Source organism: Phodopus roborovskii, unplaced genomic scaffold, assembly GCF_943737965.1.
Source record: "Phodopus roborovskii unplaced genomic scaffold, PHOROB, whole genome shotgun sequence".
NCBI lineage: Eukaryota > Metazoa > Chordata > Mammalia > Rodentia > Cricetidae > Phodopus > Phodopus roborovskii.
The window spans coordinates 2,176,964-2,195,605 of NW_026126443.1; the positions used below are offsets into that span (position 1 = coordinate 2,176,964).

The following is an 18,642-nucleotide window of genomic DNA, read 5'->3' on the forward strand; positions in this document are numbered from 1 at the left end:
GAGCGATAGGAAAAGGAGTCAAGACCAGGCTACAGAAACCCAGAGACAGCTGACCTGAACAAGGGGGAGCTCATGGACCCCAGACTGAGCGCTGGGAATCCAGCATTAGACTGACTCAGACCCCCTGAACATGGGTCTCAGTTAGAAGTCCTAGGCGGTCTAAGTCCTCTGACAGTGGAACCAGGATATATCCCTGGTGCACAAAAGGACTTTGGGAGCACATTCCCCATGGAGGGATACTCCCTTAACCTAGAGACAGGAGGGAGGGCCTAGACCCTATTCCAAATAACTTGACAGATTTTGATGATCCCTCCTGGAAGGCATCACCCTCCCTGTGGAGTGGGTAGGGAATGAGTTGGGAAGGAGGTTCAAGGAGGGAGCATGGGAAGGAGGGAAGGAAAGGGAACTGGGATCAATATGTAAAATAAAAAAATTATAATTTTTTAAAAAGTGCACAAATGAAGAGCATGCATAGAGGACCTGAGGCATGAAGCAACTTTAAACACATGAAGAACTAACAAAAGGTTAGAATTTGCTACGTTAGTGTAAAAGACATTTGTTATGACAGAGAGCTTGTTGGAGACTGTGTAAGCCATCTTATTGTTACACACTTTGAAAGGTCACCATCAGGCTTGTGTTTTTGAAACTTTTTTCAGGCTTGTGTTTGTAATGGATTCTTTTACATTGGTATATAGAATGGCTGAAATGAGTCAAAAATAGAGATCTAATGACCAAGTGAGACATTGCTTTCTTTCTGGAATTCATTTTTAAATTATGTGTATTTCTGTATGTAGGGGGTAGTGTAGTGAGATATTCATTCTGGTGGTGCCTGTTGCACTGACCATGCCTATTGGGGGTAGAGACAGGGGTGGATGTGACCGGGGAACTAGGTCTGGGGAAGGGGTCCCGGAGTGCTCTCTTGGTTGCTGGGTGGGGACAGAGAGCATCCGGGGGCATCCTTGGGAGCAGGGACCTTCTGGTGTTCATCTGTCTCTGTTGTAAGTTATTTCTCCCTGAATAAACATCTATTCAGCCTATCTGTTTTTCTCAATCCTTATTAACCCACGATAGGGTGGGAGTACATGCAGGTAATTGTAGATTTGTATTGTTTTGAGACACTGGCATATGTGCTAGGAACCAAACTTGACCCTCTGCAAGAGCAACCCATGATCTTCAATGCTGAGCCATCTCTCCAGCTGCAGGATGCTACTGTCTTGAGCAAAATGTCATGACTTGAAGTGGGGTGGCAATGACTGTAAAGAAAAGGCAACTTTGGCATTCAATCTGAGGATTCACAGGGACAGGATCATCCCTTTGGTCTGAGGATTCAGTAAAGCCCTGGTGACCAGGCAGCAGCATCCTCTCTACCCACCACCCAACCATCCCTTCCACCACCACATCAGTGACAAAGGGAGTCACATGCCCCACCAACACCTGGAGGAAGATTGACCACTGGAGCCACAGACCCCCACCTGCACCAGTTAGAGAAAAGGTGACCCCTGGAGCCACAGGCTCCATTTTAACTTGATGAAGTTGATAGAGGCCCTTAACAAGGAAATAAAAAATTCCTTTAAAGAAATGGAGAATAAGACAAACAAAAAATTGGGAGAAATCAATAAATCCCTTTTAAAAAGCCAAGAAAAACAATTAAACAAGTGAAGGAAACAGTCCAAGACTTTAAAACTAAAGTAGAGGCAATAAAGAAAACACAAACTAAGGGAATTATGGAAATAAAAATCTAGGTAAATATGCAGGAACTTCAGATGCAAGCATAACAAACAGAATGCAAGAGATGGAAGAGGGAATCTCAGGCATTGAAGATATGATAAAGGAAAAAAGATTCATTGGTCAAAGAAAATGTTAAATCCAACAAATCCGTAAGATCCAGGAAATCTGGGATGCCATGAGCAGACAAAACCTAAGAATAATAGGGTTAGAAGGAGGAGAAGAATTCCAGCTCAAAGGCACAGAAAATGTATTCAACAAAATCATAGGAGAAAACTTTCCCAACCTAAAGAAGAATATACCTATAAAGGTACAAGAAAGTTATAGATCACCAAATAGACTAGACAAAAAAAAAATGTCCCCTCACCATATAATAATCAAAACACTAAACATACAGAATAAAGAAAGAATAGTAAAAGATACAAAGGAAAAAGGCCAAGTAACATATAAAGGCAAACCTATCAGAATTACACCTGACTTCCCAATGGAAACTGTGAAAGCCAAAAGGTCCTGAATAGATGTTCTGCAAACACTAAGAGACCATAGATGCCATCCCAGACTACTTTCCCCAGCAAATCTTTCAATAACCATAGATGGAAAAAAAATTCCATGAGAAAACGAGATTTAAACAATATCTATTCACAATCCAGCTCCACATAAAGTACTAGAAGAAAAACTCCAACCCAAGGAAGTTAGTTGCACCCAGGATAGCACAGGCAACAGATATCCTCATACCAGCAAATCCCAAAAAAGAAAAACACACAAAAAGTACCACCACCACCAATAAAATCAAATACAACGGGAATTAACAATCACTAGTCATTAATATTTCTTAATATGAATGGACTCAATTCACCTATAAAAAGACATAGGCAAACAGAATGGTACAAAAACAGGACTCATACTTCTGCTGCATACAAGAAACACACTTCAACCTCAAAGACAGTCATTACCTCAGACTAAAGAGTTGAGAAAAAATTTTCCAGTCAAATGAACCTAAGAAACAAGCTGGTATAGCTATTCTAATATCTAACAAAATAGACTTCAAACTAAAATTAATCAAAAGACATGGAGAGAACATTTCATATTGATCACAGGGACAATTCATCAAGATGAAGTCTCAATTCTAAACATCTATGCCCCAAATACAAGGACACCTACATTGGTTTTTAAAAACTGCTAAACTACACATTAAACCCACACTAATAGAGATTTCAACACCCCATTCTCATCACTGGACAGGTGTGCCAGACAGAAACTTAGCAGAGAAATGGACTTAACAGACATCTATAGAACATTCCATCCAAACACAAAAGAATATACCTTCTCCTCAGTAACTCATGGAATCTTTTTCTAAAATTGATCACATACTTGGTAACAAAGCAAATCTCAACAGATACAAGGGGGGATAACCACCTGTATCTTACCAGATCACAATGGCTTAAAGTTAGAATGGAACAACAACACTAATTGAAGAAAACACACAAACTTGTGGAAATTGAACAATGCTCAACTGAATCATCACTGGGTCAAGGAAGAAATAAAGAAAGAAGTTAAAGAAAGACTTCCTAGAATTAAACAAAAATGAAAGCAAAACACACCCATACTTATGGGACACTTTAAAAAGCAGAACTAAGAAGAAAGTTCATAGCACTCAGTGCCTACATAAAAAAAATGAATAAGTCTCACACTAGCAACTTAATAGCACACCTGAACGCTCTAAAACAAAGAGGCAAACTCACACAAGAGGAGTACGGAGTACATGCCAGGAAATAATGAAACTGAGGGCTGAAATCAATAAGAGTTTTTTGATAACATCAATGAGACAGATAAACCCTGTACATAGAATCAGTAAGTCATACTCTGAAAACTTGTAATAAGAAATTTTGAAATTTTCAAAGAAATGGGCAATTTTCTACATAGGTACTGCACACCAAAATTAAATCAAGACCATAAAAAATAAATAGATCTAGAACCCCCAATTAAATAGAAGCAATCATCAAAAGTCTCCCAACCAAAAGAGAAAAAGCCCAGGACCAGATGGTTTCAGCATAGAGTTCTACCAGAATTTCAAAGAAGAATTAAAATCAATACTCCTCAGGTTGTTCAACACAAGAAAAATGGAAGGAACATTACCAAACTCTTTTCATGAGGCTACAGTTACCCTGATACCCAAGCCACACAAAGACTCAACTAAGAAATAGAATTATAGACCAGTCTCTCTCATGAACATGGATGCAAAACTACTCAATAATATTGGCAAACCAAATCTAAGCACAAATCAAAAAACATCATCCACCATGGTCAAGTAGGCTTCATCCCAGAGATGCCGGGATTGTTCAACATATGAAATTTTATCATTGTAACCCACCATATAATGAACTGAAAGAAAAATACCTCATGATCATGTCATTAGATGCTGAAAAATCCTTCGACAAAGCCCAAAACCCTTCATGATAAAGGTCTTGGAAAGATCAGGAATATAAGGAACATTTCTAAACATAATAATGGCAACATACAGCAATCAAACTAAATGGAGAGAAAATCAAAGTGATCCCACTAAAAACAGGAATAAAATAAGGCTGCCACTCTCTCCATATCTATTCAATATGGTACTCAAAGTTCTAGCTAGGGCAATAAGACAACAAAAGTAGATAAAGGGAATACAAATTGGAAGAGAAGTCAAACTTTCAATATTTGTGGATGATATGATAGTATACATATATGACCCAAAAACCTCTACCTGAGAACTCCTTCAGCAGATAAACACCTTCAGTAATGTGACAGGATACAAGATTAACTCAAAATAATCAGTAGCCCTCCTATATACAAATGATAAATGGGCTTTGAAAGAAATCATAGAAACATCACCAATTACAATAGCTACAAATAGCATAAAATATCTTGGGGTAACTCTAACCAAACAAGTGAAAGACCTGCATGACGAGAACTTTAAGTCTTTGAAGAAATAAATTGAAGATGTCCTAAAATGGAAAGATCTCCCATGCTCTTGGACAGGTAGGATCAACATAGTAAAAAAATGACAACCTTACTAAAATAAATCTACAGATTCAATGCAATCCCCATAAAAATCTCAACGCAGTTCTCCACAGACCTCAAAAGAACCTCAACTTCATATGAAAAAAACAATTCTGTATAATAAAGAAATTTCCAGAGGAATCACCATCCCTGACTTCAAGCTCTATTATAGAGCTATAGTAATAAAAACAGCTTGGCATTGGAATAAAAACAGACATGTAATTCAATGGAATAGAATTGAAATTACCGAAATTAATCCACACACCTATGAACACCTGGTTTTTTAAAAAGAAGCCAAATTTTACAGTGGAAGAAAAAGAAAGCATCTTCAACAAATGTACTGGCATAACTACATGTCAACTTGTAGAAGAATGCAAAAAGATCTGTATCTATCACCATGCACAAAACTCAAGGCCACATGGATCAAAGACCTCAACATGAATCCAGCTACACTGAACCTGAAAGAAGAAAAAATGGGAAGTAGCCTTGAACACATTGGCACAGAAGAACTCTTCCTAAATAAAACACTAGTAACACAAACATTGAGAGCAACAATCAATCAATAAATAGGACCTCTTGAAACTGAGAAGCTTCTGTAAGGTAAAGGATATGGTCAATAAGACAAAATGTCAGCCTACAGAATGGGAAAAGATCTTTACAGACCCCACATCTCACAGACGGCTAATCTCAAAAATATATAAATAACTCAAGAAACTAGACACCAAAATACCAAGTAACCCAAATAAAATGTTGAGATCTAAACAGAATTTTCAACAGAAGAAACTCAAAGCACTGAAAGACACTTAAGGAATTGCTCAACATCAGTAGCCATCAGGGAAATGCATACCCAAACGTTTCTGAGATACCATCTTACACCTATCAAAATGGCTAATAAAAACACTGATGACAGTTTATGCTGGAGAGGATATGGAGTAAGGGGAACACTCCTCCACTGATGGTGAGAGTACAAACTTGTACAGCCACTTTCAAAATGATTATGACAGTTTCTCAGAAAATTGGGAATCAATCTACCTCAAGACCCAGCAATACCACTCTTGACCATATACCCAAAGGATGTACAATCATATCACAAGGATGTTTGCTCAACTGTGTTCATAGCAGCATTATTTCTTATAGCCAGAACCTCACTGCAGACAAAGCCAGGAGAACAAGTAGACTCTCTCCAGACTGCGCCTCAGTGCTCAGAGGTGTGGCTTCCTCACTTCAGGGTCTCATATGTTGGCATCCATAACATGCTATTTGTGCAGACTTTCCAGGAAGCCAACTCAAACTATGTGAGAGTGTCATAAAGGTTAAAGGGAAGGCATATTTCCTCAAGAGATTTCCATGTCAAACTAAATACTAAATAGACTAAATACCAGACTAAACAACTAAAGAACATCAAATTCTGAGTCTATAAAAGTTGCTATTAAACAGATGAAAATATGAACATTTTCACATGTGAAAAATCCAGACCTCTTTTTTTTTTTCAAATAGGCAGTAAGGAAGAAAAATCCAAGTTTTTTTTTTTTTTTTTTTTTTTTTTTTTACAAATAGGCAGCAAGGAAGAAAAAATAAATATCTAAATTATAGCTATGTTAAAATAATATTTACTGTTAAAACAAAGTAATAATCTGTGAGGAGGTTGAAGAAGGTAATTTTGCTTTGGGGGCAGAGAAACAAACACATCGGTACAATTTTCAGCTCTTTATTATGAGAAATTTGCAGGCATACATAAAGGCAAATAGAATATTGTAACAGAGCTTAATCAAGACAGCATCCAAAGTCTTTTGCAGTAATTCTGCATTTTGTAATATTCCTGACTTTTATAATAATACCCCCATATAAAAACTTGCCACTACTGAATACTTCAATATAAATCTCCAAACTTCTTTATATAACCACAATACCATCATCATACATAATAATGTAATTACAATTTATTAGTGTCATTTCTTGATACTATTTAATATTAACCTATACTCAAATTATTCAAAGACAAGGGCCCTATTCAAACTATTCTATAGAGTAATGGAAAAATAATGACCTATGTATATGAATTAAACAATAAAAGTAATTATGAGATATTTTTAACAATATAATGACTTAGGTAATAACATACATGTATATCAAAATCATAAAAAGAACAGATTCAGTACAAAAATGTCATAAGTACGTGAAGTGATATTTAATTTGCCTGATGTAATAATTCCTGAATATATATACATATTATTAGAATTCATGGAGTGGCAGGTTTAAGAAGATGACTGAAGTAAAATTACCCTTCAGAAATGAACTACATTCACAGAGAGGGCATGGGAGTCTTGCTTCTCTTTAAAAACTGAAGAGGCATTTCACTAAGAGGGACAGCTTATACTAACAGAGAGATACCCTGGAGGGTAAGGAGTAGGATTTTCCCCACTACTATTCTGGTCCCACCACCACACCTGCCCCAAATAACACAGAGAGATGCTGTATTAGATATAATTCTGTTGGCCAGTTACTTGTTTCTTATCGGCTAGCTCTGTCTTAATTATTAACCCATTTCTATTAATCTAAGTATTTCCATGTGGTTTATCTTACCGGAGAGAGGGTGGGCGGCGGTTCTGCTCTCCCCAATCTCTCCATGTTGACTCCTTCTTCCTACTTCCTCTTTCCTCCTTGTCTCCTAGTCCCTCCTCTCTTGCTTTCCTATTGGCCAACAGTGCTTTATTCATTAACCAGTATGAGAAACATATTTACAGAATGATATCTCCCATCATCTCCTCTTTTTTGTCTAAAATAAAAAGAAGGGTTTTAACCTTAACAAAGCAAAATATATATCACAACAGTTATCACTGAAGAGCACAACAAGGCACAAGGCTCCTTATAAATTTCCCAAATAAAAGAGATAGCCTGGCTTTCTTGTGTTTTGGAGGACAGATAGGAAGTCTTATTCCATGTGATCTGATTCATGTAACATTTTCACATAGCCTATGTGCTAAGTATCCAGTAGAACCATAAGCCTCTCTTGCAGCTTTAGGGTGAGGGACTGTGAGGCCACAGACTTAACTGTCTGTTACAGAGAGGAGAGATGTAGGGAAGGAGCAGGGAGAGGCGCTGTGGACAGGCGTGATAAGGGAGGATGGAGGGAAAGAATGTAGAGAGGTACAGTGGGCTGGGAACTTGGTCTCTTTGAGTGAACAGAGTCTTAAAGTGACAGGCTATGCTCCAATATATACATCTGAACTTTGCACTAATATGTCACTGTTATCAATGAAAAATAAAGGTTTAACTTTTTCTCCATCTCCTAATTAATTTTTACAGTAACTCTGTTCAGATAAGAACCTCTTAGAGCATTTTTTTAAAGTCTCCTGTAGTCCTGACAATCTTTCCAGCTTTACCTAGTGGTACCCATGCAATTAATTACTGAAGCTCTAGAACAGCTGACCTGTAGAATAACCTGAAGTTTGCACTTGTGCACTTGTGATAACAATACTAGTAAATGATCAAAGGCTTGATCAGACTAAAGGTCAACATGCTGTAAGGACTGGCTATTACCTCCTTCTGTGAAGTCCACCATGTCAAACTGTCCATTTTCACAGGCCAGTGGGAGTAGGTCTGGGTAGGGCCAATTTGATCCCTCCATGGCAAAGTGACATTCCTCCTATCCTCCCCTTCCAAGTGATGACATTTTATACTTCAGTAAAAACTACCTTTGTGTCAAAGAGGAACAGAAAGTAAAAGTAAACAAAAAGAGAACACTATGAATCAGAAGCAAACAAGCAACAAAAAAAGAAACCAATAGCAAAAAATAAATAAAACAACAGGAAGACAAGAGCATGAATTAATTTACTTTAAAGCATAAAAAATTAAAGAATGAATTTTAAAAGATTTGACCAGTAAGTGAAGCAAAAGTCACCACTTGCCAATATAAATAAGACTGGAAAATATTTATGTAAGTCAGACTGAGAGAAATGAAAAAAACAGATAAATAACAGAATCTATGTAAAAATAAAATATGAATACAACATGTTCTAGATAACAAGTGAAATTCTGAAGAAATATAAATAATGAGATTGGTTCCAAAAGAAACTTGAGCATCCTTGTTAGTCAATGCAAGAGTCTCATCTATTCAAACCTAATGAACACACGGAAGAAATGACTGACGAATGAATGTAACTCACCAGATGAGAAGGGAGGAGGAAAGCATCCTGACACCATACAGGATGCCACTGTGAAAACCACAGCTGACTCTGATGAGGTGAGAGTTATATGCCAGACACTGCTCTAAAAGTCTTGTTTACATTAACTTACTCAGATTCAATAAATGTCACAAAGGCCCTTGATTAAATTTAATTGTATTCCCGATTTAAAAAAAAAAATAATGACATATACCTAGAATAAAGAGAAACATCCCACTTTTTAAAAAAGCTATCTACTGGATATCTACAGCAAGCATTATGCTTGATAGTGAACTGAAATGTTCATTCATTCAAGCATCAGATATCCAACTTGAAACATTGTAAACAGAATGTACTCCTAGAAAGAAGTTGGCAGTTTTAGAGAATCCATTTGGATTGGAAATGCCTAGATCAAATGAATCCTTACTGGATATACATAAGCAGTGTTTATCAGTTTGCAAGAATCTCACAATTTCTGAATACTGATGTATTCCAACATATAAACTAAAATATAATTTACACAGTTTCCAACTACATACAAATTTGTCAGAAACACCTCAGATGAGTGAGTGGCTTGATCTTTTGTCTCATTTTCTTCCAATTTCATTAGAATACATGTGAATATAAGGACTCAAGGATAATACTGTCCCCCCCAACCCCACCCCTACCCTCCAATTCCTAATTAATGCTATTATCCTCACACCAATTCAACCCTCTTCTCTAACCCACTTCCTGCCCGCTACCTAGGCATGGTCACTCCCTTTGCTTAGAGTTTGCTTCTGGACTGAAGGAGGTATTTCCTGAAGAACTTCTGGATCTCTCTCCATGAGTGTTCCTGGGCTGCTGCGTGAGCAATGGGATCTCCTCCCCAAAGCAAGGGGCTAGGCAAGCCAGAGTTCCAGGATGCAAAGCAACAGGGAGAATAGGGAGGCTCTATGAGGTGGCCTGCCCCGGGGTATGCCAGCATTCTTCCACTGCTTCTCCCATGGCTGTGGAGCTGATCCATGGCCCTTTGTGCATATGCCTTACTATCCAGGGACTCATCATTCTCTCCTACAATGAAGAGGATCCACCCTTGGGCTTTTTCCACAGGAAGTATACTGTGTGGGTTCAGCTTATTCCAGAGGTCATCTATAAAGGAACGGAAGCGTACAGCCCCTGAGGCATGGACTTGGACATGTTCCTGAGCCCGTTGGATGGCTGTCACAAACAAATCCCGATACCTTAGAGGAAAGTCTAAGATGGCGCTGGACCCATTGATGCAGACAGTGGCAACCACCTGCTTCAGATAGCAGGCCATGGCCAGCCCGATCTCTGCACCTTTGCTCGTGGAGATCACACCAATTCCTGGTTGTTGGATCTTGAACACAAAGCAAAGGGAAACCAGTTTAAATGCTGTCCTCTGGGAAGAAGTCTCCAAAGGAAGGCCGGGCAGTCAAAACAGCCAAACTCTAGCACTCCAGATTTTCCAGCTAGACACTACTGCCTATTTAATACCATCTCTGAGCTTTAGCATCTTGTGGGAACAACTTTATCACCCATCTTGGAACAATCAAAATAAAACTTCCTCAAAAGTAGCATTCTAGAGATAGAGGTGGTGGCACAGTTCTATAATCCCAACATCAGGGAAACTGAGGCAAGAGATTTTGAGTTCTAATCCAGCCTAGGCTACATAGTGAGACCCTGACAATAACTGAGGAAGTTGATCTTTTTGAAAGACCACATTCTTGACTTCACTAAAAAAAGATGCTTGGAGCTGGGAAAACAGCTCAGTGGTAGAGTACAGGACCCACGTTTATCCACCAGGACCATGTTTAAAAGGCAGGCAAGGGTCATGGTGCACTGTTGTATATCAAACAATAGGGAGGCAGAGACCTGCAAACCCTATGGGTTCACTTGCCAGCCAGCCTTATGTACTTGGTCAGTAACAGGTCACTGAGAAGCCCTGCCTTAAAAACAAGGAGGATGTTGAAAAAGGAAGGGCATCAAATTTGACTTCTGACCTCCAATACACACACACATGCACATGCAAGCACACACACACTCACACACACACACACACACACACACACACACCCCACATGTGCATGTTATACATGAATGCACACACAGATGGGCATAGTATATTTGCTACATTATTTCAAATATTCTATAAATAAAATTCTCATGTAAATATTAGTGTACAGCTACAAGGGTTTACACATATATATTATTGACTGCATTAATCAAAGAGTTAACACTGAAAGCATTGAGAATAGACAGATAAAAGGCTTCTTCTCTAGATGCCTGAAATACCCTGTCCCACAGAACAAGGCTAAGGATCCCAAAAGGAAGGCTTTCTCTCAATCTGGTGGATTGATTATGCAGAGGGAATTTGACAGGTTGAGTGAGGACAGATAGAGCATTCTGGACAGGCAGCAGGACAGAAAACACTCTCTTCTCCTTGAGAAGTCAGGCCGTCCCTGTCCATAGTTATTAAGAACAGAATGCTAGAGCTAAGGAGTCAAAAATCACTTGATAGTTGAAGCAAAGACACTGCTGGACTGTGTCACTTTCTGGCAATGTAGTTTTGATAATGTATCTAATTAAGCTTTCTTATGAAGCAGGAGGAAGGGGAGGAGGAGAAGGAAGAAAGGGAGAAAGAAAAGAAGAAAGGAAGGAAGAGAGGGAGAGAGAAGAAGGAAGGAAGGAAGGAAGGAAGGAAGGAAGGAAGGAAGGAAGGAAGGAAGGAAAGAAGGAAGGAAGACTGCTGTCACAGATGGAATAGCCTTCATGTGAAAAGCTCAGTGCCAGTGTTTCAGATCTGGAATTTTCAGACTTTGAAATATTTGAACAGACTCTATGGGCAGATAGGCTACACTGTGGAAATCTGAAATCTGCACAGTAGTCCAAAATAACTTTGAGCATTGTTATAAGTTTCAGATTTAGATTTTTGAGTTAGAAATATTTATGCTATAAAGCTACTGTGAATGTTAGATGGGATGGTGCATATCAAATATTGCTATGAATGTAGTGCTTAAAAGTCACTGAGCAACTATGTTTGAGCAACTATGTTCATAGCAGCCAGAACCTGAAAACAGACTAGATGTCCCTCAACCAAAGGATGGATAAGAAAAATGTGGTAATACACACATTGGGGTACTACTCAGTTAAAAAAAAATGACCCCATAAAATTTGCAAGCAAATGGATGCAACTAGAAAAAAATCATTCTGCGTAAGGTAATCCAGACCCAGAAAGGCAGAAAGACAAATATGACATGTACTTACTCACAGGTGGTTTATTAGGAGTAAAGTATAGGATAACCAATCTACAATTCACAGCCTCAGAGAGACTAGATAACTAGGAAAGCCCAGAGAGGGATGCATGGATTTCCCTAGGAATGGGAAGTAGAAAAGATCTCCTGGGTAAACTAGGGTCAGGGGCTGCGGGATGGCTGGATGGGAGCAGGTTGGGAGGGTTGGGTGAATGAGGCAGGTTGGAGGAAGATGAAAGGAAGAGTAACAAAAGAGATGTCTTGGTGTGGAGGGCATTTGGGGGAGAACCCTAGTGCCAAAACCCTAGGAACCCACAAGGATGACCCTAACTAAGACTCCTAGCAATGGTGGAGAGGGTGCATGAACTGGCCATCTACTGTAAACTGACTGGTGACTTTCCTAATTGCCATCAGAGATTCTCTATCCAGTAACTGATGGAAACAAGCAGAGATCCACAGACAAGCACTGTGCTAAGCTCATAGAGTTTTGTGGAAGAAAGGGAAGATGGATTATACCAGCCAGGGGGTTCATGATGATGGAACCCACAAAGATAGCTGAACTGAACTCCTGGAAGCTCATAGATGCTGGACCAATAGTCAGAGAACCTGAATGGGATTGACCTAGGCCCTCTGCTTGTGTCTGATAATCCTGTAGCTTAGTCTCTTAGTATGGCTTCTAACAGTGATAGCAGGACCACTCACTGGCACTTAGCTGGCTTTTTGTAACCTGTTCCCCAAACTGGATTACCTGGCTCCACCTAAGGGGAGGAGCTCAGTCCTGCCACAACTTGATGTGCCATGATTTGTGCAAGCCCAAGGGAGGCCTGTCCCTTTCTGAATGGAGATGGAAGAGTGGGTGGAAAAGGGGAAGGGGATATGACGGGAGGAGGGAAGGGAAACTGGTAGGTTGATGGGGGATATCCTTTGGTATTGCTGATTGGCAAGTAGACAGGCAAGGAGTATAGGCAGGGCTACCAGACTAGGAATGCTGGGAAGAGTGAGACAGGGAGGAGTCGCCAGAGGACTCTATGGAGCTGCTAGGAAGATGCCATGTAGCCACTGAAAGAATAAAGGCCCAGGCATTCTCTGGTAAGCCAAGACCACGTGAAAATACTTAGATTAATAGAAATGGGTTAATAATTAATAGAGAGCTAAGTTTACAGTATGTTTAAAAATGTATGTAGGCTTGGGAGAGAAAAAAATGTATAAAGTTATTAAAAAAAAGAAATAGAGTAGCTGGGTGTGGTGGCACATGCCTTTAATCCTAGCACTCGGGAAGCAGAAAAAGTGAATCTCTGTGATTTCAAGGCCAGCCTGCCTTACAGAGCAAGTTCCAGGAGAGAAATGATACACAGAGAAACCCTGTCTCAAAAACTGAATAAATAAATAAATAAATAAATAGTTAGTTTAAAAAAAAAAAAAGCCAAGTAAAGATGGAAAATACACAGTGAGTCTGGATACCATTTGTCATTATGTTGTCTTTGAATTGTTTGATTTGTGAGGAAGGAGCAACAACTGCTAAGAGACATTTGGTTGTAAATGTTGCTGGATTAATCCAACCTATATGTTTTGAAAATTCCTTGACTTCAAAACTTCAGTCTAAAGGCAGGTTACTTTGGAAAATAAGTTCTGTTTTTGTTTACACAAAAGATGAAAATCTGTGGATTGCTTGAAGACTAATATGGTTTGATCAAGCAAGATGTCCTGAAGCAGTGGCCCAGGTGATCCAACATCCAAAACAGCTGAGATGATGCAACCTCCAACTACTACAGCCAGGGTTTGGTCAGGTTCTGGGTTTTCTCAGGATCTCCACGGTATTGACAGCACCCACAAACACCAGGGAGCAGTTTTGAGAGAACTATGCCCACATTCCCAAATATTGTTTATAAATATTTAAATGTTTGTTTTCATTTAAACAGGGTTTTTAAAAATAGTTAATGATTACAATCAATCTCTTTCCAAAAATCAAAAGGGAATATGATAGATATGAATACTTTACATTGTCATGGATTTTGTTTTATTGATACAAATTTAAGATTAATTTTTTATATGTACATTTCTATTCCTGTTTAGGTTTTGTGTTTATACAGCTCTTTTAAAATGTAATGTATAATTTTAAAATACATATTATAGGTAGTAACCCATAATAGTAAAAACATAGTTATGTTAGTTAGGTTTTCTAGATATATAGATATATTTCAAAAGAATAGGTATTCTTCAAAACCTTTCAAACACCTACAGATTATGGCATTTAAAATGGTTTGTTAGGGATTTTCATGACAATAAGACATAACTGCTCCTGGAAACACCGATTATGTCAGAGAGGAAGATGGGCATTAAAGAAACCTGTTATGGAGTTTGCCTTCAATGTGGCAAAACTGGCCTTTTGAACAAGAAACTGCTCTTGTCTGGACCATTTCACTGTATGCTGTATAAACTGGACCTGCAGGATCCACAGGAACGTGACTGCTGAACTTGCCAAAACACAATGGGTCAGTCCTTCAGGGTTCCTGCTTCATGGAAGAGTCTGCAGACATTCTTCAGGACACAGAAAAAAAAATGACTAACAAACTGCCAATATAGGTGAGACAGTTTCAAATGTCCTGCTTTCCTGAGAAGTCTTCCCAGTCTAGGTCTAGAGACTGAAGATGGCTGCCTCAACATTACAGAGGAACTTTGGGGGACTATCCAGGCATGAAGATGTCTGTTGATTCTACAGTTTATATATTATCCTTCTGAGTTCTTTGGTGTAGTTGAAGACAGATAGTTGTTAAAAATATAGTTACATATAAAACTTTAGACTCACAAAAATAGGAGAGATGATAGAATTTTTTCATTAAATTTTGCCCAATGTTAATGGTCTAAATATTGTTAACTATAGTTCTTGCTTGATAACTTGTTTGATATACATAAACTTACTGTGTTAAAACCTTTCTATTTAGATAGACAGAAAAGAAGAGATGGTGGAGGATGTCCTTCTCTATTAGTTGGTGAATAAATGCTGATTGGCCAGTAGCCAGGCAGGGAATATAGGTGGGGCTACTAGACTAGAAATGCTCAGAAGAGGGAGACAAACAGGAGCCACCATGCAGATACCATGTAGCCACTGAAGGAGTAACAGGTTCGGGCATTCCCCAGTAAGCCAAGACCACATGACAATACTTAGATTAATAGAAATGGGTTAATAATCAAGAGAAAGCTAGCCAATAGGAAGCCTGAGCCACCGGCCAAATAGTTTATAATTAATATAACCATCTGTGTGTTTATGTGGGACTAAATGGTTGAGGGACCAGGAGGAAACAAAACTCTGTCTACAGTTGATATGTGAAATAAATGGGAAAAAAATGTTGTGTAAATAAAATAAGAGTCACTGAGCAAATGCAAGGGCTTTGCCTTTATTATTTTACCTTTGTTAGCTTGAGCACACATATCGATTATGAGTGAACAAAACCATAAATAATATAGTTAAATTAACTAGCATCTCAACTCTCAGCTCTGTAGATACCATATGGTATCTACCATTTGTGTGTCTCTTCAGTCACTAACACAAATATCAATACTTTGGGACCTCTGTAAGAAAACTAAGTCACAATTCAATTGACATTTACTTCCTAAGAGAAGCTAGGTTATGAAGTGTACTCTTCAGTCCTTCTCAAATTTTCATTTCTATAAGAAACACCCAAATACTGATTATGAATTATGGTATAGAATTTTGCCTTTCTATCATATCTCGGGTGATGCTGAGGCCACTCATTTCATTGCTACACAGATGCTTAAAAGACCCTTCCTTTTCGGATTTCTCCCCTGAGCCTGGCTTCCAGCATTAGTTAGTTGCTGTATCCACCAACCCCAGCTATTGAAATAATTGAAGCACTAATTCAGGAAGTCACATGTTTGGACTAAGTTGTTTTTTCTGGTAATTATGTGTACCCTTATACGTCATTTCCATTTCTGAACTTCTGCTTTAGTCTTAGTCTCAGATCCTTTAGTGTGACCTGCACTAACATTATATCATGTAAAGACCATCACTGGTGTGTGAAAACGTATCAAGTTCAGAATTCAGGATCAGTGGCTGATAGAACACTGAAGAGCCACTTATGAATATACTGAGAGAACTTCAAATGTAACATATCTTGGCTTTTTCCCACCGAAGAGAGTCACAGTGTGTGCACCATGCATTTATTGTCTTCTGAGTGCCAGTAAACAGTAATTACTAATCAACTCAACTGTCCTGCCACTCTTACAATGTAAGCTGTGTTCTGCCCAAGACTGCACTGATTGGGCCAGACATGTGTGCTTTGTGTTTCCTATGATTTTTGTGAGATGAAGCAAGAGGTATTTTAAGTACCTTGGGATGAGCTAGTAGGAAGTTGGCAGCTTCCTCAAAATATTCCAAGTCAATCTCCAGCAGTTTTTCAGGCAGGTCTTCATAGGCAAAATACGCTAATGCCAGCACTGCAAAGCCATGGGAAGCCAAAAGACTGGCACGAAATTCAACTAGACCTCCAACAATCCCGAATAAATCAATAATTCCTGGGAAAGGACCTTCTCCTGGAAGAAAAAAGAAACAAGAAATTGGGATCAAAAGAGAGTTCAGTACAACGGTGAAAACAAAGACAGAACAAATACAACAAATATGTTGCATACAAGTACACACTGGTACATACTTGTACATGTTCACATGCATGAGCACACGCATGCACACACACACACACACACACACACACACACACACACACACACACACGTCCACATGAGAGTACACACTTATTTCATCTGAATTTTCTACCTATATCACAGCTTCTGAAATTGTGGGTCACAAATCCATATGGGCTCATATAAGTGAATGTGGGAGAAATTTGACAGCAAGAAACCATTTGAATATACAGCGTCCAAAATTTAATTCAAAATAAAAAGAGTAGTGGTCCCAAGGTGTTTCTGCTGATGCCTGCCAGACTTCACTTTACCCCAATTCTGAAAGAATGGCAGGCACCCTTCTCTCTGCTTGTGTCAGAGTAGCAATAATCACAAGTAGATGCTGCCTCAAACGACAGAGCTCAGGTTCAAGTTTATTTGCTGTGTATTATGACCCACAGAGTTTTTACTTCACATGCAGTTTTCCATTCATATGATACATAGTGGTTTAATTACAGAAAACAAGGACTTTTTATGTGTCCCGCCTGTCATTTTTCAGCACGTATCAAATTAAAATCTTCTTAACGTATAATGTTAGAATGTCTGATTTTTAAAATTGCTCTTTGACTTACTGACTTGAGTTTCATTAAAAACTCATAAAGTGGACTTTGACTTAGGATGCAGGTAGAATTTTCAGCAAGTTTTTAAATGACCCTAAATATACTGGTACCATTTGGTACTGCATATTCATGTGAAGAAGATTTCTTAGTACTGACAATCATGAAAACCAAAATATCAGCCAGTTCTGAAAAGCAATGAGGATAATCTATCCATGCCCTATAGTCTCAAATATTCAACCAAAGTTTAATTCTAGGCAGGCCCATTCATCTAATCAGTGTGCAAATTTGCTTTCTTCTTTAATAGATGGTAAAATCATGTGCACACCAAAGAACTGTTTTTAAATCATTTTCTATGCTTTATTATCAGTAACTGTTTTCCACACCTACTTCATATATTTATATACCCAGGATCGTGTTAAAATTCCTTCAGCAAAAAAAGGTCACAAGTAGAAAAAAAATACGTTCTAAGTCAACAAAGACTATTCTCACCTGGAGGGAGAAAAAGGGCTCCACGTACCCGACCTTCTCGGATCTGCTTCCGCTGAACCCCAGGGCCAGCAAACCAGCGCTGCACTATCTGGCTGGCCTTGGGTTTAACTGTGACTGAATCTTGCAAGCAAACAGAGTCATACAGGTCCAGAGTGATAAGAAAGGGGCTGTTCATCACATCTTTCTTTATTAGCCTCTGGAAAATCTTCTTGGGCTTCAGAGACCAAAAGAGGCCCATTGGATGGACCCCTACATAGTCACCCCCCAAGGCCGATGCCCACTCCAGGTCCACCTCGCCGGCCTCGTTGGCCTTGTAAAAGGCTTTGGATTGGAACAGATTCTCCTTCTCATCCTTCAGTGTGGCCATTATGGTCACTATCTGTGATGGAGGCAGGCCTGTCGCTCGGATGGACACAGGCTCATCCGCAAGGGCATTTGAGGGGGTGGCTATCACCTGAATCATCTGCAAGCTGGTGGTGGGCCCAGTGGTGGTGCTTCACTGTTGTGAGAGAGGAAAGGAGGTGCAGACTTGAAGTCCAAGGAAAGACCAACTCAAAGCTGTCCTGAAGTCTGATTAAATGAAATTCCCAAGAACTTTAGTACAAAATGTGCAGCACTGGAAGGGGAGGGGAGGGCAAAGGACAGAAGGGAAAGACAGGGGAGGAGGGGAGAGGGGAGGGCAGGGGAGAGGAGGGGAGGGCAAGGGAGAGGAAGGGG

At 39.1% G+C, this 18,642-nt stretch overlaps 2 protein-coding genes across 2 annotated transcripts in view; both read right to left on the reverse strand.

Moving 5' to 3' along the window:
* LOC127224676 (bile acid-CoA:amino acid N-acyltransferase) overlaps window positions 1-18,642 on the reverse strand; it is a 1,166,658-nt gene that overhangs the window by 1,118,402 nt on the left and 29,614 nt on the right. The gene's annotated exons all lie outside the window — the stretch shown is intronic.
* Window positions 9,680-18,395, reverse strand: LOC127224678 (acyl-coenzyme A amino acid N-acyltransferase 2). Its single transcript, XM_051187777.1, has 3 exons — window positions 17,926-18,395; window positions 16,530-16,732; window positions 9,680-10,287 (listed from the first exon to the last, which is right to left on the reverse strand). The coding sequence occupies exons 1-3, from the start codon at window positions 18,386-18,388 to the stop codon at window positions 9,694-9,696; spliced, it is 1,260 nt and encodes a 419-aa protein (XP_051043734.1). The 5' UTR covers window positions 18,389-18,395; the 3' UTR covers window positions 9,680-9,693.